The sequence below is a fragment of the Giraffa tippelskirchi genome, chromosome 4 (genome assembly GCF_054371585.1).
Source record: "Giraffa tippelskirchi isolate mGirTip1 chromosome 4, T2T-mGirTip1v1.2.pri, whole genome shotgun sequence".
Taxonomy (NCBI): Eukaryota; Metazoa; Chordata; class Mammalia; order Artiodactyla; family Giraffidae; genus Giraffa; species Giraffa tippelskirchi.
Genome location: NC_137278.1, coordinates 94,252,182 through 94,273,737, shown reverse-complemented (window position 1 = coordinate 94,273,737; position 21,556 = coordinate 94,252,182). Strand labels below are relative to the sequence as shown.

The 21,556-nt window shown below is 40.1% G+C and overlaps 2 protein-coding genes across 13 annotated transcripts in view; both read left to right on the top strand.

The window, feature by feature from the left end:
• IL18R1 (interleukin 18 receptor 1) overlaps positions 1-10,328 on the top strand; it is a 38,962-nt gene extending 28,634 nt beyond the window's left edge. For 4 of the 11 annotated variants that reach the window (XM_081591475.1, XM_081591473.1, XM_081591474.1 and 1 more), the window contains 2 exons: positions 3,582-3,740; positions 6,893-10,328. In XM_081591475.1, the coding sequence (XP_081447601.1) occupies positions 3,582-3,740; positions 6,893-7,248 (515 nt within the window). In that variant the 3' untranslated portion in view covers positions 7,249-10,328. The remainder of the gene's footprint in view (positions 1-3,581; positions 3,741-6,892) is intronic. The other 7 variants (XR_014082398.1, XR_014082394.1, XR_014082395.1 and 4 more) reach the window with 6 other exon arrangements.
• Positions 10,329-15,968: 5,640 nt separating this feature from the next.
• The window catches only part of IL18RAP (interleukin 18 receptor accessory protein), a 32,650-nt gene continuing 27,062 nt past the window's right edge, over positions 15,969-21,556 (top strand). For both annotated transcript variants that reach the window (XR_014082393.1, XM_081591460.1), the window contains exon 1: positions 15,969-16,274. The gene's annotated coding sequence lies outside the window, so the exon portion shown is untranslated. The remainder of the gene's footprint in view (positions 16,275-21,556) is intronic.

Sequence of the window (21,556 nt, the reverse complement as noted above, 5' to 3'; positions counted from 1 at the left end):
GTGTGCTCAGTCATGTCCAACTCTCTAGCCCCATGGACTGTAGCCCGCCAGGCTCCTCCGTCCATGGAATTTTCCAGGCAAGAATACTGGAGCCAGTTGCCATTTCCTACTCCAGGGGATCTTCTCAGGCCAGGAATCAAACCTACATCTCTTGCATCTCCTACATTGGCAGGTGGATTCGTTTACCACTAAGTAAACTGGAAGACCAGTAGAATCACTGGCTCTTACTTATACTGACAGATAGCTGTATTTCACAACAACCTAAGAGTTATTCAAGAGACCCACTTACTGGTTAAATTCAGAAGTAGCTCTATTTCTGCCAACTTTTCTTACCTTTGATATGCATGTGAATTCTGCAATTTTTACCAAATGTTCAGTCTTTCATACGTGCTCTATTCTGCAAAGCAGTTGCTCTAAACCAATGATAAGTTCTGATTTGAACTGCTGAACCAGGATGCTAGAGGCAGAACTGAAGAATCTTTTCCCAGAGACAGAAAGGGTTGTTTTGTGAGCCTGGATGCTGCTGAAGATATTGGGCTGGGGTCGTTGAGCCTAAGTGATACTCAACATAAAGAACATGGACCAAGAATGAGTTTACCCTATTCTTTTGAAATAAAGAAGCCAGTAATATTTAGCCTTCAACTCAGTAGCAAATTCATTCACCCCAATAATATACCCAAGCATAAATCTAATTCCTCCGGCATCTAACCAAATGTCATGGGATAAGGTAGACTATTTTACAACTACTCTCCCTTCTCCCTCTACTGACCCCAACTAACATCATATCCATGGAGATCTCTGCTTACTCTTCGACCAAGTAATTTTGTTTGTTGTTGTTTTGTTTACACTGTCTTGTAGCTGCTGATGTGTTATTTGTCAGCTCTTTCAGGTTGTTGCATGCATCCACTCTGTCTTCTCAAATAGATTGGATGAAAGCAGAAGAGAGAAATGTGTATTACTTTTCAGTCACCCAGTTAGCAGAACCGTCTCTATTGTTTGCTAACACAGTCCCCTTGAACACTGCTTTCCTATCCAGAATTAAATAGGAGCAAATGTCATCAATGAAAACCTTGCAATAGACCAGAAGCTTTTCTACTGCCTTCTAAAGCATCATAGATCACATAGCATGTATTCCTATAGCATATTATTTCAATCATTTCCCATCACTTTTTTCCATTCTCCAGGGTAAATACTCAGCTTTCTTTTTATTCTCACTTTCAGGGGGTTGCTTTGAGGGTAGATTCAGATGGTGGTAGAATTAAATATTAATAACAGTAGAATAAGCCAAGGTAAGATTTGCTTCCCGATCCTGGAAAGAGGGCATATTTGGGTTCCTTGACCTTCTGTTTTCTTTAAATTCCTTTAGTGCCCTAACCTAAAGTTTGCACTCCTTCCACTTATGGCCTTTTAGGGGCCTGGTCTAGGACTTGAACTCTTCATCTGTCTTCACAGGTCTCTGTGTCAAGAGACCTTTTTGGTGTCAGGCAGTGGGACTCTTAATGTACATGCTTAGGAAACATTTGCCAGTTGACTACTTGATTCCCATACAAGGTCTGAGTATGTTATTTTTTTGTTGGCCTATAATAATAATTGAGTGTATTCCTTGTTGTTGACAAATTCAAAAGTCAGAGATAAAGAGTGATGTGTGAAAAACATGAAACCAAAGGATATTTGAGGGACCTTAGGCATTACCTAGTTTAAACATTCTTGTTTTATTCTTTAATTTGTTTTTATTAAAAATATTTTAATATTTAATAAAATTTAATGAACATTTGTTTATTAATATATATTTATTTATTAATAATAAATATTTGCAAAATAATATTAATATAAGTATAATAAAAATATATTGTATAATTAATATAATTATATTATATATAATGTATATTATATAATTGCATATAATACAATGATTATATTATAATATAATAAATTATAACTATAAAATTATAAACATTACATATTAATATATGAATTATTAATAACCATAATATATTATATATTATAATATAATATCTAATTATATGTATTATATATATTATGATATATATTATATTATATCATATATTGTATATTATATTATATATACAATATTTATATATAATATATTATATGTATTCTATCTATTCTATTATATATTATATAATATATAACATATGTAATTATATATTATATAATAGATATGTATAATATATATAATATGTATATCTATAATATATCTATTATATAGTAGATATAGTATATATAATATATAAATATATATTTACTATATATAATATATAAGATATATAAAATATAAAATATAATAGATATAATATTATGTATTTTATATTATATATATTAATATAATAATATATAATATAATATATAAAATATATTTAAAATATATGCTGCTGCTGCTAAGTTGCTTCAGTCGTGTCCGACTGTGTGACCCCATAGATGGCAGCCCACCAGGCTCCCCCATCCCTGGGATTCTCCAGGCAAGGACATTGGAGTGGGTTGCCATTTCCTTCTCCAACGCATGAAAGTGAAAAGTGAAAGTGAAGTTGCTCAGTCGTGTCCAATTCTCAGCGACCCCATGGACTGCAGCCTACCAGGCTCCTTCGTCCATGGGATTTTCCGGGCAAGAGTACTGGAGTGGGTTGCCATTGTCTTCTCCTTAAAATATATAAATATATATATATATAATATATCATTATAATTATATTATATTAATATATAATATATATTAATATAATATATTATATTAATATATAATATATAAGATGTATTTAAAAGTTACAAATATATATAATATATTATATATATCATTATAATTATATTATATAATATATATTTCTATATTACATATATATTATATATATTATATATTTAATATATAATATATATTTCTGCTATATTACATATATTATATATTTAATATATATAATGTATAAGATATGTTTAAAATTTATAAATATATATAATAGATTATATATAGTATAATATATCATTATAATTATATTATATTTATATATAATATTATATAATATATGTATTATAATATAGCTATAGAATGTAAATAAAAATATAATAAGATAATAAATATTTATTTTATTTATTAATAATCTTTAACAAAATATTCTTTTATTTAATAGCTTCGTTGAGGTATAATCAATATATGAAGAGCCACACAGATTTTTTATTGGAGTATAATTGCTTAACAGTGTGATAGTTTCAGCTGTACCACGAAGTGAATCAGCTATATGTATACATGTGTCCCTTCCCTCTTGGATGTATGTCCCCGCACCCTCCACCACCGCAACCCCCCTGACATCCCACCCTTCTAGGTCATCACAGAGCACCAAGCTGAGCTCCCTGTGCTATACAGCAGCTTCCCACTAGCTATCTGTTTCACACATAGTAGTGTTTGTAATTTAATGTATACACTGTGTTGGATTGATGTGTTTGAATGTGAAGATGCTATATTTAACTCTTCTTTTTCAATGATTCCATTCTCACCTTCCAGACTTTCACTCGAGTCTTTAGTTCAATAAAGCCTTGTTTTCACACTAATGAAAAGGGTCAACCTTATCTCCTAGATGGAAAAACGTATGACGCTTTTGTGTCCTACCTGAAAGAATGTCAGCCTGAGCATGGGGAGGAGCATGTGTTTGCTGTGGAGACTTTGCCCAGGGTGTTGGAGAAACATTTTGGGTATAAGTTATGCATATTTGAAAGAGATGTGGTTCCTGGAGGAGGTAAGAAAGGGAATACCAGATGGAAAACTAGTGGAAGGGAACTTCCCTGGCGGTCCAGTGGTTAAAACTCCTAGCTTCCAATACAGGAGGTATGGGTCCAATCCCTGGTCGGGGAACTAAGATCCCACATGCTGTGAGGTGTGGCCAAATAAGTAAATACATATTAATAATAAATAAATACAGTACATCCAGTTTTAAAAGAAGGCATTAAAAAAAAAAGGACAATTAGTGGAGATGGTTTTTAAAAGATGAATAGCTTACTTTATGAAAGGCTCTACTGTTTGCTTAAAAATGAAAGAAAAGTGAAAGTGAAAGTCACTCAGTCATGTCTGACTCTTTGCGACCCCATGGACAGTCCAGTCTATGCAATTCTCCAGGCCAGAATACTGGAGTGGGTAGCCGTTCCCCTGTAAACCAGAAAGTATGAGCAAACTGCACTCCTTCCAATTGTGGCCTCTGGGGAGCCTGGTCCAGGACTTGAACTCTTCATCTTGCTTCACAGGTCTCTGACTCTGGAGAAAGGGAGCAAGTGCTCCATTTTCAGAACCAGGGCCAGAATTACTATCACAAAGCATTTAATAGACCAGAGTAAGGACTTCCCTAGTGGCTCAGCGGTAAAGAATCTGCCGTCTGCCAGTCAGAAGATGCGGGTTCTATCCCTGGGTGGGGAAGATTCCCTGGAGGAGAAAATGGCAACCCACTCCAATATTCTTGCCTGGAGAATCCCATGGACAGAGGAGCCTGGTGGGTTACAGTCCATGAAGTCACAAATTGTTGAACATGACTGAGCACAGAATGAATCCCTCTTTTGATGGTATTTTGTATAGCAAAATCAGTCCCTAATTTAATATGTGATTCTTTGGACTATAAACACAGGTTAATTCTTAGCAAAAAATGTTTCTTCTTTATCATGTTGACATTGTGAGAAAATTGAAGTAGAAATTAGGAGTAATGGTAAAGGTTAAATAAAATGAGATTGATGGTTCATACCATATTTTGATTGTGAAATTCAATTTTTAAATTAATATATGAATACAAATGGCTGTAACATGATACTGAAGTATATTGCAGCTAAACTCAAAGAGATGTAGTAACACTTCCACATTTTCTCTGAAAGTCTTTCAGAGATTTGAAATCTGGTGTCAAATTATTCTAGATGCTAGTGCCTCACAAATGATGCAACACAAATGTCTTGATAGTTACCACCACTCATGCATTCATTCAGCATTCACTGAGGACCATCCTTGTGCCCAATTCTAAGCTGGGCATTTAGGATAGGGCAGTAAATAAGAAACAGTTGTGGGAACTTCCCTGGTGGTCCAGTGATTAAGACTTTATCTTCCAATGCAGGGAGTGCAGATTCCATCCCTGGTTTGGGAGGTTAAGATCCCATGCAGCCAAAATGCAAAGTGTAAAACAGAACAATATTGTAACAAGTTCAATAAAGACTTTAAAAATGGTCCGCATCAAAAAAAAAAGTGTTTTTTCCCTCCTAGGTTACAAATTAAGAAGGGAAAATGTTACAAATTAGAAAGAGAAAATATTTTTAAATAACAAATAACCTCTCTAAGGAATAATATACTAACTTGTCAGATGCATTCAGCACTGTGATATTTTTGTGTGTCACTTCTTTGTATTCAAGAAGACACACTCTCACAAAGTATTTCTTCTTGACTTTGCATCCATTTTTTATTAATATATTTCCATTATTTTCTAGGAATCATTTAAAGAACAGGTTTCTTCTTCATTCTTAAATAAAAATAGGAATGTTTGTATTGTTGTTCAGTTACTTAGTCATGTCCATCTCTTGGGACCCCATGAACTGCAGCACGCCAGGCTTCCCTGTCCTTAACTATCTCCCAGAGTTTGCTCAAACTCATGTCCAAACTCATGCCATCCAACCTTCTCATCCTCTGTCGCCCCCTTCTCTTCTTGCCCTCAATCTTTCCCAGCATCAAGGTCTTTTCCAATGAGTTGACTGAGTGGCCAAAGTATTTGGAGCTTCAGCTTCAGCATCAGTCCTTCCAGTGACTATTCAGGGTTGATTTCCTTTAGGATTGACTGGTTTGATCTCCTTGCTGTCCAGGGGACTCTCAAGAGTCTTGTCCAGCACCACAATGTGAAAGCATCAATTCTTAATTAGTTTGGATTAGAACCTCAGTCTGAAAAGGGCTAGATCTAGACCAGAGATTGACAGTCTATCAACCACAGGGCAGGTCCAGTCTTTGAAACAGCCGCACACATTTGCTTCTGTGTTTTCTGTGGCTGCTTTTCAGCTACATCAGCAGAGTTGAATAGCTGTGACAAAGACAGTATGACCCGCCAAGGCTAAAATATTTACCATTTGGCCCTTTACGGAAAAGGTTTATCAACCTGTGGTCTAGAATAATGGCAGTGTTGTGGGTTTTTTTAAAAAAAATATTTCAATTAGAATTTTAGCATGTTCTTCCATGCATGTAAAGAGGCAAGATGGTGTCAGGGTTACGAATAGACACTCTGGAACCAGACCACTTGGGTTCGGATTCCAGTTCTGCCATTTACCAGGGCAAGTTACTTAACCACTCTGTGCTTTGATTTCCTCATCTATAAAATGAGGGTGATTACAGTACTTTCTTCATAGGATCTCTGTGCTGATTAAAGGAGTTCATATATGTAACGTGTTTAGAAGAATGTATGGCATAGAGTTGGAAAAAGAAGTAACAACTTACTCCATTATTCTTGCCTGAGAAATCCCATGGATAGAGGAGCCTGGTGGGCTACATTCTATGGGGTCTCAGAGTCGGATGTTACTGAGCACACACACACCAGGCACAGAGTAAGGCTAAGCAAGTATTCATTATTATCTTTATGTAGTTGATTGCTTCTTTTAATAGGCATATGGACTTCCCTGGCAGTCCAGTGGTTAAGATTCCTAGCTTCCGATGCAGGGGGTGTGATTTCTATCCTTGGGCAGGGAACTAAGATCCCACATGCCACACAGCCAAAAAAAATTAGTTAAAAAAATAGGCATATAAAACTGAGAATGACTTACCTTAAAATTTATTAGTGAAGTTGAATTCAATAATGCAAAATAGGACTGTGCAACATGATTTTTATCTCATGTCCACCCTTTTGGTTTTCTTAAATTAACCTGCCACCTCTTGTATTTTCAGCTGTTGTTGATGAAGTCCATTCACTGATAGAGAAAAGCCGAAGGCTGATCATTGTTCTCAGTAAAAGTTATATGTCTAGTGAAGTCAGGTATGAACTTGAAAGTGGACTCCATGAAGCACTGGTGGAAAGGAAAATTAAAATCATCTTAATTGAATTTACACCTGTCGGAGACTTCAGATTTTTGCCTCAATCACTGAAGCTTTTGAAATCCCACAGAGTTCTGAAGTGGAAGGCAGATAAGTCTCTGTCTTATAACTCAAGGTTCTGGAAGAATCTTCTTTATCTGATGCCTGCAAAAGCAGTCAAACCCTGCAGAGACGAGTCAGAAGTCTTGCCTGTTCTTTTGAAGTCCTAATCTTCAGAAAAGCTGAGCGGAAGAAAGAGCTCTTGACAGTCTAAGGACTGAGTGTCTGAGCCTGTGGATTACAGAGGGCATTATCAAATATTTAACTCTACTCTGTGAATGTCATACTCACAGACTGAAGATGAACTTGGCATTTAGGTTGCCGGGGATAAGACTAAACATTCATCTATGGCCGTGGGCTTCCAGTGTGTGTGTACTTAGTTGCTCAGTCATGTCTGACTCTTTGTGACCCCATGGACTGTAGCCCACCAGACTCCTTTGTCCATGGGGATTCTCTAGGCAAGAATATGGAGTGGGGTACCATGCCCAGGGATCTTCCTAACCCAGGGATCTTCCCAACCCAGGGATCAAACCCAGGTCTCCCACATTGCTTGCATATTGTTTACCATCTGAACCACCAGTGAAGCCCAAGAATACTGGAGCGGGTATCGTATCCCTTCTCCAAGGAAACTTTCCAACCCAGGAATCAAACCAAATCTATTGTAGGCAGATTCTTTACCAACTGAGATACCAGGGAAGTCCCTGAGCTCCCAGAAAACTGGGGAATTCAACAGAAATATGTCTCCTGTTTCTCCTTCTGTAACTGGATGCAGGCAGTCTGCTCAGTCACATGTTCAGCAACTGTGAGGTTGGTTGTTGTTCAGTTGCTCATTTGTGTCCGGTTCTTTGTGACCCTATGGACTGTAGCCCACTAGGCCTCCCTGTCCTTCACTATCTCCCAGAGTTTGCTCAAACTCGTGCCCGTTGGATCAATGATGCTATCCAGCCATCTCATCCTCTGATGTGAGGCTGTACACGATGCACATAACTTAGGCCTTAAAATAAGGGCATGTTTTAAGAGCTTTTTAATACTAAAAGTTGAACTAAAGGATTTTAAGTTCACCTTGTGGTATTGTCTATGCAGTGGGTGACACAGGAGCTGGAATGGTGTCTCCAAGCTCTCACAAAAGCTGCCTACCTCTAAATATCTTAGTGCCTGGGAATGGGTGGGGGTGGGGCTGCAGGGCTGTGTGCAGGGCAGGGTGTGAGGTATGAGCTATTTAACTGTTTCAACCTCAGGGCATCCTTAATTATCCTTGCTACAGTTGCAGGCCTACAGTTCTTGAAATCCCACTAAGATGCTACAGAGGGCTTGCTTAATTGGACCTATTTGTGGAAACTTCTTAAAAGGAACCGCAAACAATGTTTTATCTTTCATGCCCGATACAAATAATTTTCTGGGTTTTTTAAAAAACAGTCTCAGACATTTATTGATTTTAAATGTTTAGACACAGGATAGGGGCCGGATTAGATTAGTTATTCAGCAGCCAAAAAATTGATGTTTACTTGCTTGATTTTTTTTGAACTTTTTATTTTGTATTGGGGTATAGCTGATTAACAATGTTGTGATAGATTCAGGTGGACAGCAAAGGGACTCAGCCATACATACACACATATCCATTCTCCCCTAAACTCATCTCCCATCCAGGCTAACATAACACATAATGTTACATAACATTGAGCAGAGTTTGCTGTGCTGTCCAGTAGGACCTTGTTGGTTATGCATTTTAAATATACTTGCTCAATTTTTAAAAGGTTACAAATTTAAAATGCCCCTCAGCTCAGCAGTAAAATAAATCAGCCTGCCAATCTATTCGATCCCTGGCAGTATCGAACCTGCCAGGGAGATGCAGGTTCCATCCCTGGGTTGAGAAGATCCCCTGGAGAAAGAAATGGCAACCCTCTCCAGTATTCTTGCTGGGGAATCCCATGAACAGAGGAGCCCAGTGGGCTACAGTCCATGGGGTCTCAAAGAGACAAACCTGAGCACACACACACAGACATCAGATGGAGGGACATGGCATGGGAGTGTGCAGCCAAGACTCGTAAACTGGATCCTGGGTTTACTACTGCCATGACCTCTGGCATCTCCTCTAACTCGCCTGTGATGAGGTTTCCTCATCAGTAAAATTAGAATTTATAAGAATTGTACAGGGGGACTAGAGGAATAAATGTAAATGAAGCACTTACATCAGTTATTGGCACAGAATTAACACTCTATAAGTGTTGGTACTGCCACTTTTGTTATTACTTGTTGCTTTTCAGTCGCTAAGTCGTGTCTGACTCTCTGCAACCCCATGGACTGCAGCTTTCCAGGCTTCCCTGTCCTTCACTGTCTCCCAGAGTTTGGTCAAATTTAGGTCCATTGAGTCAGTGACTTGAGGATATTTGTTTATTCAGAGAAGCATAGAGGAGAAGCATATCCGTAGGATATGCTTCATTGGAAAGGATATTTCTTCACTGGACGTGTGCAACTTTCAATGTCAAAAGACATATATCTGTCTCCTTAAAGTGAACCCAGTACTCTGGGCCTTCCTGATGGCCTTAGTGGTAATGGCTGGACCTGAAAATCAGTGAGAGAGTGAGAGCTACCAGCCTTACAGAGAAAGGAAAGAGCTGGGTAAGCTTGGAAGTCTAATTAGGATATATGGGTGCAGTATGACTGTTTCAAAAAATTTAAAGCAGATACTGTTTAAAACAACTGTGGTACTACTGTATATAAAATAGATGATCAGCAAGGACCTACAGTAGAGTCTAGGAAAATCTACTCAATATCCTGTAATGACCTATGTGGGAAAAGAATCTGGAAAAGAATGTATATGTATCCATATGTATATGGATACATGAATCACTTTGCTGTATACCTGAAACTAACACAACATTGTAAATCAACTATACTCCAACATAAAAAATTTAAAAAATAAAATCAGGCAACTTAAAAATGAATAGAACAGCTGTGCTAGATACTACTGAAAATCAAAAATAAGATTTTCAGTATAAGAAAGTGATCTAACTTATGTAGCACATACAACTTTGCATGCTAGTTGTATGGTTAAAAAAGTAAAAGGATTTAATTGCTAAGAAGATTTATATGTGAAAATATTTGGTCATGAGAAATTTTATTCCTATCATTGTCTCTAACACATATAATGATTTGCTTTTTTATTATGTTTGCTTTAAATACATTAAATGGATTTTGTAGTAAATGTGTTAAATGTATATATTAAATATGTGCTGTAAAACACGTTAATGAATCATTGATATGGTGCTTTTATTATTGAAAAATCTCAACATCTTTTTCACTTATTTTAAAATTTCAGGGACTTCTCTGGTGGTCCAGTGGTTAGGACTTTGCCTTGCAACGCAGGAAGTTCAAGTTGAATTCCTGATCAGGGAGTTAAAATCCCATGTTTCTCAGCCAAAAAGTCAAAACATAAAACAGAAACAATATTGTAACAAATTCAATAAAGGCTTTAAAAAAATTTCAACCCCTCAGTTTCAATGTGGATTCCCACCTCTTTGATAAGATATGGGTCATTCACAATGAATACTTACATCTATCTTTTTTTATGTCAAATTACTTTGTACCTACCTTCTTCATTTCACCTTCCATCCAGGAGCCAAAAAAGAACTTACTGTCACAAGGCCACCCAATGCCCAGCAGAAATATCAGGTTATTCACATGCCAGTTTATTCATGTGCATATTTTAAAATGTAAGTGCAAACATTTCCAACCAGGACCAATAAGTGACTGATAAAATAATGTCATTCTCTTTTGTGACTTCATATGTCCTTACATGTGGAGTACCTCTCAGAAAATCAGAGAAGAGTCAGCCACCTAAGATGTACAAAGAAACACTCCATGTGTGTCCATTATGTGCTGGAAGTATTTACTAAATTATTCTGACACTTTCTTAGAGCAGGTGGTGATTTAGTCGCCAAGTCATGTCCAACTCATAGTGATCCCATGGACTGTAGCCCACCAGGCTCCTCTGCCCATGGGATTCTCCAGGCAAGAATATTGGAGTGGGTTGACATTTCCTTCTCCACTTTGCCATTTCCTTCTCCACTCTTAGAGCGGAGAGAGAATTTATTACCCAGTATTCTAAAGCCTGGAACCCGAGACGCGACCAATCCAGGGACCAATCCTGAGCCTACAGTTAGCTGGTGTGACAGGCTGGAGAAAAGAGGGTACTGTCCCCTCTCTTTGGAATCACCTGTTGCAGAGTGAGACTTGAGGGAAGCTGTGGGCACTTCTTGGAGAGATACATTGTACCAGAGGGTCTAGACAGTCTTGCAGAGAGGAAGCAGGGCTGCTTAGGACTGGCTCACGCTACGCAAGCTAAGTCGCTTCAGTCGTGTCTGACTCTTTGCAACCACAGGGACTGCAGCCCGCCAGACTTCTCCAACCACAGGATTCTCTAGGCAAGAGTACTGGAGTGGGTTACCATTTCCTCTTCCAGTGGATCTTCCCAAGGTATGGCTCAGAGGAGGACAAAAGAGTACAAGGGTTCTTCTAGGCTGCTAGGGTAAGGATGGAGTGCAATAGCACCCAAGTTCTCCACAGGATGGGAATGTACACTCGACTGTGGTACCTGCTAAGAATACAGGGAGTCAGACCCCTGACAGGTACTATGAGTGCATCCAATATGGATGCTAGCGGTTGACCAGCTGGCTCCAGAGGACTGTCAGCCAGGCATAGAGAGGGTAAGTTCCCTGCAGCTATCATCAGCATGCTTGTCTGAAAGACACACCGGCACAATGGAGTTGAATCACAGTTCTAAATGCTCATCACATCACCCTGGCATGAGTGCAGCTCTGAGGGAGGAGATCTGGGCTTTGGGGGGAGCTAGCTTCCTGAGCAGAAGCTACTCTGAGAGATGGGCTTGGGAGCCTTGCAGGGCTCTTCAGAGAGCAGCCAAACCACAGCTCTGACAGGAAACGGGCTGTGTGCGCTGTAGGCAGGACACGGGGTCCCTCTAGCCTCACCTCCGGACCACAGTGATAGTGATCACAAGTGCTGGGAGTGCTGAGACCAACACTGTATCTGTGAGAGGCTTGTGAAAACCAGCTTTTGTCTCTTTGTAGCCTACCTTGTGGTTGCACATACCATCTGGGGGACACATGATACCCCATTTACACAATAGCCCCAACTTGATGTGCAAGTTTAATAATTAATGGTGAGAACCTAAAGAGGCTGTCATACAGAGTGAAGTAAGTCATAAAGAGAAAAACAAATATTGTGTATTTATACATATATGTGGATCTAGAAAAATGGTACAGACGAACCTATATGCAAAGCAGAAGTAGAGATACAGACGTAGAGAACAAGTGTATGATACCAAAGGGGGGAGAGGGGATGGGCTGGGAGACTGGGATTGACACATATACACTGTCGATACTATGTATCAAATAGATAACTAATTACTGTGTAGCACAGGGAACCCTATTCAATGCTCTGTGGTGACCTAAATAGGGAGGAAATCCAAAAAGATGGGATATACCAGTATGTAACACTGATTCACATTGTTGTACAGTAGAAAGTAATGGCATTGTAAAGTAACTATAGTCCAATAAATAATAATAATACTTGATGGTTAACATATTAAAATCACCTTTCAAATTGGGTTTCAGGAATCCCAGGGCTCGTGAGAGGTGTCAGTGAATATCCAGGCACCGGGATGAAGTGAGGAGGCCACATAGGTGTGCTGGACTCCAGACCTCTCCCCACCTCCCACTCCCTCCAACCTGTCGACCAGACCAGCACTGCTTTTACCCATTTTTATGTTGAGACTTCATGTGACAATTTTATTTGGCAAAATCAAACATGTCTGAATAGGCTATGTTTTAGATGTAATGAATGCAATCAATCCTTTCTAGCTAAACAGAAATGAATATAGAATTGTTTAGAAAGGGAAAGAAATAGGCTAATCTTCCAAGCATATCTTCCAAAGTGTTAGTCACTAAGTTGTGTCTGACTCTTTTTGACCCCAAGGACTGCAGCACATCAGCCTGCCCCGTCCTTCACTATCTCCCAGAGTTTGCTCAAATTCGTGTCCACTGAGTCGATGATGCTATCTAACCATCTCATCCTCTGCTGCCCCCTTCTTATGTCTTCAGTCTTTCCCAGTATCAAGGTCTTTTTCAATGAAAAACATATAGCATTATATGGCTCAGCCACACATAGTATTTACCTGGTCACAATGTTGTAAATATTCAACATTTATTTAACTAAAATTATGGTATATTATTTGGAGGCGGAAAGGGAGGGAAATTGTGTTTGTGGTAGTGGTGGGTTTGGGGGTTAAAGCACAAGTTTCATTGTTAGGAAGCCAACAGATTATATCTACAACTTTGTTCAAAGTCAAAGTTCTTAGAAAGACAGGCTATGCTTGGCTTACTCATTAATCCCTGGTCCATTTGCTGCAGTGTTTCTCACACTCTGCGGGCTCTGGATCCCCGACTCTAATGGAAACTCTTCAATCCCACTTGACTTCTCTGCTATAGCCCACAGTATCCACCTCTCTTTTCTTCTGAAACTTCACTTGGGTTTGTGAAACTCCCTCCTTGTTTTCATGTGTGAATGTGTGCATGTGACCCCATGAACTGTAGCTTGCCAGGTTCCTCTGTCCATAGGATTTCCCAGGCAAGAATACTGGGTTGCCATTTCCTCCTCCAGAGGATCTTTCCTACCCAGGAATTGAACCTGTGTCTTCTGAATCTCCTGCAATGGCAATTATAGTCTCCCTCATCTTACTGAGATCAGTCAGCATGCCAGTGTCTTTTCTCCAGCCATATTCAGTGGTATATGTTTAACTAGGGAACAGAGTTAGTATTTTTCAAGCTAATGCAATAAAATAGTGTCAAGTGAACTAAGGGTATAGGCAAGTGACTGATAATGCTGAATGATGATAAAATTTAAGTTGGAAAATGCAGAAATGGTGGGTATCATATTGGTAAGATCAACAAAGATTCATCTGTGACCACATGATGTCACAAATGAATCCAAATTGGAGTGTTTCAGGGAATAAGATGATAGGAGGAGACTGTCAGGGTGGAGGGTGCTTGAGATGGAAATTATGGAGGCACATCAATTACTAGTAATGGCAGGTGTAGGAATAAATGTCTGAGGTAGGTGTGGAGGACAAGACATTTAGAAGAAAGGAAGTTGAAAAACTGAGAGGTCAGGGTGTTCCTTGGATTATCTAAGTGAATATGAAAATTACCAAGAATCAAAACAGGGAATGTTTTGGTGAGCATAACAATAAGTGGGGGGCTAAAGTCTTCAGGGAATGTGAAACTGAGAGGACCCCTGGGGGGCATTCCCAGGGACAGAACCCCATGTCCCCCACCTCTTGTCTGTAGGAGAGCTTTAGCTGCCTAGGCTTTCCTTGAGTTCCAAAGAGCAAATTCAATAAAAGTGAGAAAATGCAAAAACAAAGGATAGCAATAAAGCAAGATGAAATGGTAACAGTTCAGCCATAAAACTAAGTCAAGGACCTTTAGTTCCTTCTCAAGTGGTGTAGATAAGATTACCTCTCCTGTCAAGCCCTCTTCAAACTCAGTTTGAGCCATCAAACTCACTTTAGGAATCGCCTCCCTGAATCACTTTAGACTTAACTCCAAGGTCTGCATCAGGATCTCTGAAGCTTCACAAAGACAGCTTCCATATCCCAACTCACTTGAATCTAGTTCAATTCAGCAGGTATTGAATACAGGCCATAGACAACCCTTATGTTTGTCTTTTCCCTTCCAATCTAGACATATCTCTTCCCAGGTATTTATTCTTATTGCCGAGTTGCTCCCTCACGACGCTGTGAGCCTGGAGCTTCATGTGCTGGAATATCGTTTATCTGCTCTCTGTGACCTGTTTGGAAACAGGCCTGGAAGAAACTTCATTTTCTCTTGGAATTCTAGGCAGATTTATGACCTGGGACGGATATGTTTTGGGGTTCATTCTTAGTTATAATAACTCACTCCCTCTTTTCTCCTCCATCTCAGGTAAACACTTATTTTGCCTTCATCCCAAAGTGAACATAGTCTTCTTTTGCATCTTACATCATCCTCTAGATAAATGTAGAAACAGCCCTGGAGCACTCAGATGCTCAATGAATCAGCCTTATCTTGAGGAAGGGTGATTTCTAGGCTTAACCAAGAAGCTTAATCAAAACTCTTTCTGACCAGGGTGCTCTCAGAGAGTCCTCAGGTTCTTATTAAGTGATTTTATTTGTTCTATGAAAGGAACAGTTATAGTCTTAATTGGGATTTCCCAGGTGGCTCAGTGGTAAAATAATCTGCCTACCAACGTAAGAGACGAAGGAGACGCAGATTTGATCCCTGGGTCAGGAAGATCCCCTGGAGTAGGAAACCACTCCAGTATCCTTGCCTGGGAAACCCCATGGACAGAAGAGACTGGTGGGCCACAGTCCACGGGATCACAAAGAGTCAGACACAGCTGAGCAACTGAGCACACACCACACAGGGTGTTCTTAATTATATGTTATATTTTGAATCTTTCTTTTAACAATAAATAGGTACCAAAAAACCTTGGTGATTTTAGACTTTAAATTCATTTCCATGTCTGTATAAATAAATTATTGTTTCAAATAAATGTTGATAGAGTTTTTTTTTTCTTTTGCAGAATTAAAAAAGTTAATCACAAGAAAAGTTTTAGGTTATATCATAAAGGTTACATTTTTGGGAGTTAGTTTTACAAAACAAAACAGAAAAACCCAAACCCCACAGTTGAGAAGTTGAGTTGAGTGCTAATAATCTGTACAGGAAATTCCTGTAAAGGAAGTAGGCTTACTCACTCTTTCAACTAAACCTAACCACAAACTTTATCTAGTCAAGGAGGTTGGTCTGGAGAGAATTTTAGATGCTTCATCTCTAGATCATTTCCTTCTACTGATAGAGGCAGTTAATTTGATTTTTCTCTTTATGATCATGAATTTGACAATGTCAATGGTCATTTTCCTTTAGTAAAAGATTTTTCTTTTTTTTTCTCTCCAGTTTTAGCTTATTATTTCTAAACTTATGTGAGTTAAATGTATCTCTCTGGGCAGGATACTTACTGTATTACTCTTTCAAAATGGATATTCTCACATTTCTTCATCAGATAGAAAAGCCGGCAGTCACTGAAATAAAGCCTTGAAGTTCCTTCCTCTTTTTCAGTGTCTTAAGGACAGGAAGTACAGGTAAGACATGAGTACATTTTTTTTCACTAGATTTCCTAACCAGTAAATATAAGTTGAGAAAAGAACTTGAAACATTTTCAGAATGGATTACTAATGCAGTTCCTTCTCATAAACTATTTTATACTGATAGGTGTGGTATTGAACTAGCGAATTTTATATCTCCATATATACGGAGGCTTCACGTTATTAAAAAACTTGTGGTTACCAAATAAGCCTTTCAATAATACTTCGAGTATGTTGTGGGAAAGCTGGAGAGTAGAGGGATTTAAGGTGGTTGCTGAATTTCAACGCTTGTCTTGACCTCTGTAAGATCTCTAACAGTGTGAGCTACACTCTTTAAAAAAAAAAATTATTTGGCTGCACCAGATTCTAGTTGTGGCACATGAATGAGTTCTTTAGTTGCAGCATGTGGGATCTAGTTCCCTAGCCGAGGATTGAACCCCAGGCCCCCTGCTTTGGGAGCTCAGAGTCTTAGCCACTGGATCAAGCTACACTCTTGATCTTCTGTAATTCCTAGACAATGGTATATAAAGCTACCATGGATTATGTGAGACCCATAATAATATTAGTTGAATTAAATGGTTGCTATTACACCAGATCAGATGTCTACATGTACAAGTGTTCTCTGTGTATAGTCACCGATGATCCCATGGGAAATTGTCTTTGGCGGTAGGATTCCCCTACTTGAGTCTTCGATTCTTTGTTGATATCTGCCTGCTCCACCTACCTTTCCTCTTCTTATTCTCCCATCAAAATCCTGAATCAGCAAAAAAAAAATAGTTCATCATCAACCAAAGATATTGAAAGCGTAGTCTTGACCAGCTAATTGGGGGGGATCTTCAACCTCTGACAAAGGAAATATGGAAAGCAAGTATGAAAGCTGGTTTGGAGAAGAGACCCTTCAGATATTTGAAGTCACCCTGTGACTCTCATTTCCATCTAAAAAAATTTATTTATTTGGCTGTGCCAGGTCTTAGTTGCAGCTTGCAGGATTCTTAGTTGTGGCATACAAATTCTTAGTTGAGGCATGTGGGATCTGGTTCCCTGACCAGGGAGGGAACCCAGGCCTTCTGCATTGGAATCACAGAGTCTTAGCCACTGGACCACCAGGGAAGCCCCCTCCCATCTCCTCCTCTGAGGTGATGACATATGGTGATAGGAAAATTGAGTCTCTGAGACCGTCTTCATATGGACAAATATTCCTCTTCTAATATTTCTAAGATGTACGATTATCATTAATAGTGGGGGCCACTCTTCAAGCAATGTGAGCCTTGGTTGTCCATCAGTAAAACCAGAAGGACAACAGCCACCTTCCCAAGTGTGAGCAGAAAGTATGCAAAAGGGCAGGACCCTATTAGATTCAGAGCTTCCTGGCTATTGTTTTACTCCCATGAACAGACTTGCAGCCTGGTTTGGTTAAGTTGCTCAGTGCATGATAAATGTTTGATAAATGTACCTTGGGTAATTCCTCATGATTCTCGAAAGTGTTTTGGTGATGGTGGAATGGAAGGCATCTCATAGACACAAAAAGATCTCAAAGAGGTAGATGTTGACAAACAATGCCCATTGAGTTATCCCACACGGATGGGGTTTCCAGAACGGACCAGCTCTCACGTTCAGTTGACAGCAGTGCTGGCAATAACTGCCATAACCTAGCACAGACCCACCTCCCCAAGCTCTATTCTTGTCCTTGAGCAGGACTGCCCAGGGATGCTCTCTGGGTCACAGTGACTTCCTTGACACTTGTTTATTTTTTTCATTTATTTATTTATTTTTGGTTGCACTGGGTCTTCGTTGTTTCACGCAGGCTTTTCTGTAGTTGTGATGAGCAGTGGCTCCTCTTCGTCACGATGTGCAGGCTTCTCATTGTGGTGGCTTCTTTTGTTGCCAGCACAGGCTCTAGGCTCATGGGCCCAGTAATTGTAGCACACAAGCTTAGTTGCTCCACAGCATTAGGATCTTCCTGGACCAGGGATAGAACCCCTGTCCTCCACATTGACAGGTGGATTCCTATCCACTTTACCACCAGGGAAGTCCCCTGACACTTGTTTATAATATAGAGCCCTATGTTCTTCTCTTTGAGAATCTGATTTAATATGGCTTAGAGAGCTCAGACATCTGAATTTATAGCAAGAGTTCTGGGTGATTCTTGTAATGGAGATCATCTGAGAAACACAATCCCAGAGACAAAGGCATAGCCTCGAGACAGTTCTAGGGCTGGAGACTTCTGAGGGCTGGAGACTTACAGGTGTCATGGTAGCTGATTTTCTATGATTGATCATTGGTCATTCAATCATGGAACCATGGAATGTTAGAGCTGAGATAATCTTAGAAATCACAGAGTCTCATGATTTCCCCTGTCAGGGAACTTTAAAAAAAAAAAGCAGATTTCCTAGCCAAATCCCCAGAAGTTTGAGACCCCTAGCTCAAAGGTGGAAGAACAACTATTACAGTCCAAATAATTTATTTTGCAATAAAAAATCCCGAAGTTCAGAGGGAGGCTAAGTGTCTTATCTAGAGTCACACAGCAAGTTAATTGTCGATATTGGTTTGTTTTGACTCCTGAATTCTTCTGCATTTATTTGGACAATAGAATCGATTATGATTTATGCATGAAGATTTGTCCTAGGCTTTGGAGATAAGATTTCTGAAACAGGATCTCTGCCCTTAAGGAGCTCCCAACCTGGTGGGAGAACATGGTATATGAGATGACAATTACACAGTGGTGTGGGTAAATTCTGGATGAGGACTCAGTGAGCTCTGAGTGAGCCACACCCTATTCCTGGAGACAGTGTGCAGCCTGTGAGGCAGGTTCCGTTCCTGCCGGTATGGAGCTTTGATTCTAGTTAGGGGAAAAGTCTCTAAAACAAGATGTTTTTCAGACAATAATGTGTGCTAAGACAAAGTAATTTGACACATGAGTAATAAGAGAGATGGCTGCTGGCTGGTGCAGTGGGGAATAGGGAGGGAGGTAGACTGCTTGCCCATGCTGTAAGTGGTCAGTGGAGGTCTCTCTGGGGATGAAGCACAAGATAAGTCATGAGGGAGCCATATCAAGTCATATAGGGTTTGGCATCTGATGCTTTGGAATGGATTCTTTATCTCATGGGTGGAGGGCTGGTGAGGTTATCAGCACAGAAATGACATTCTCAGGCTTGTTTTCTAGGCAGATGCTTGTAGGCCTTGTTTCCAGGCAGTGACTGGAGATGGAGATAGTGTCCCTTCAGGGCTTTCTGGGCAAAGGAAAGGCAAGCAGAGGTGGGAGGCAGACCACATCTTGAAGGGCAGTTACTTATCCTGCCCTTTTCCTTGATTACGATCTTGGTAAGAAGATAAAAAGAGCCCCCCATTGTCACCACTGGGGAAGAGTGATGCAGTGATTCTGGTCCCTGTCCCTGGCACCCTAGGTCTTCCACCATCTTGTGAAGCCCTTTCTTCACTGAGCAGGCCCTCCTCTCAGTGGCTAGCTGCCAGGTGGAAACATCCTGACTTCAGGTCACACCTGGGCAAATGGATCTGGAGGGACCTCCCAATGTATATGACCCTGTTCACCTCCATCCAAGATAACATCTCTGTGGTTTTCTGGTTTTCTCTTCCTGCCTCCTCAGAGAAGTTGGTACATGCTCTCTCTCCTCACCCTCACTTGCACTTGGCCTGTTACGCCTCCAACTCCTTCTCTTCCAAGGTGGAATGAAGTCAACACAGGAGGAAACATTCCCTTGCCCTGTCTCCTGTGTGCAGGGTAGCCTGGGGAGGGTGTGGCTTGTCCCCACTCCCCACATTCCTTTCCTACTCCCTCATCTCCATCACCCTAAACCCTCCACACTTGCTGATCTGATCAGCCGTGGCCAAGTCTAACAGAATCTGTCCAGTCCTGCTGGTGCTCAACTTCTCTGTAGCTTTTACCGTCAATATTGAGTCTTTCCTCCAAACTTCCTCTGTGCTTCATGTCAGGGTGGTCTCCATGTTCTGTTTCCTTCACATGGATAGCCCCTTCCACCATATGAGGACACAGTGGGAAGGTGTCACTTATGAACCAGGAAAAGAGGCCTCACAGAAGGTGACCCTTCTGGTACCTTGATCTTGGACTTTCCAGACCCAAGAATTTTGAGAAAGATGTTTCTCTTGGGTACAAACCATCCAGTCTTTGGTTTTCTGTTATGGCAATCTGAATGGCAAGAATACACAGAAGACCTGTACCAAATAGGTGTTAACAACCAGGGTAACCACGATGGTGTGATCACTCACCTAGAGCCAGACATCCTGGAGTGTGAAGTCAAGTGGGCCTTAGGAAGCATCACTACAAACAAAGCTAGCGGAATGATGGAATTTCAGCAGAGCTATTTCAAATCCTAAAAGATGATGTTGTTAAAGTGTTGCACTTAACTTGCCAGCAAATTTGGAAACCTTAGCAGTGGCCACAGGACTGAAAAAGGTCAGTTTTCATTCCAATCCCAAAAAAGGGCAATGTCTTCAAAGAATGTTCAAACTGCCACACAAACTATGGGGTCACAAAGAGTTGGACATGACTGAGCAACTGAACAATAACAACAATCTGAATGGACCCAGGTACGCACCCAGCAACCTCATCTCTCCTCTCTTTCAAATGGTTTGAAAGTTCCAGCAGCCACTCTATCAACAAGGTGGACAAAACCACCGTGAACACAGTCCAGGGTCTGACATTCTACCTTGGGGTGACCTTCTCTCCCTTTCAGACTTCAGAGAATCCTTAGAAATGCCACCCAGCAACAGTACTCCCTGTCTTACTTGGGGCACAGCAAGTCAAACATCCTCTATTCTCTAACATCTATTACAAACCAGCAAAGGACAGACATTCTCATTTATACACATGAGCTACAGGACTAGCTTCCCTAACAAGAATCTGACATTTTCACTCAACTTGGATCATCGTTTCAGAAAAACTTTCTCCTAACTCTTTCTAAACTCATGAAAATATATGTGATTAGAAGTGAAGTGAAAGTCGCTCAGTCTTGTCTGACTCTGCAACTCCATAGACTGTAGCCCGCCAGGCTCCTCTGTCCATGGGATTCTCTAGGCAAGAATATTGGAGTGGGTCGCCATTCCCTTCTCCAGGGGATCTTCCCAACCCAGGGATCAAACCCGGGTCTCCTGAATGGCAGGCAGATTCTTTACTGTCTGAGTCACCAGGGAAGCCTGAAAACATACATACTTGGTCAGAAGCTTAAGAAAAGGAAAAAAAAAAGTATTCCAGGAAGAAATAACATCAAAAGAACACACCGTACAGAGTGTAAATTCAAGCA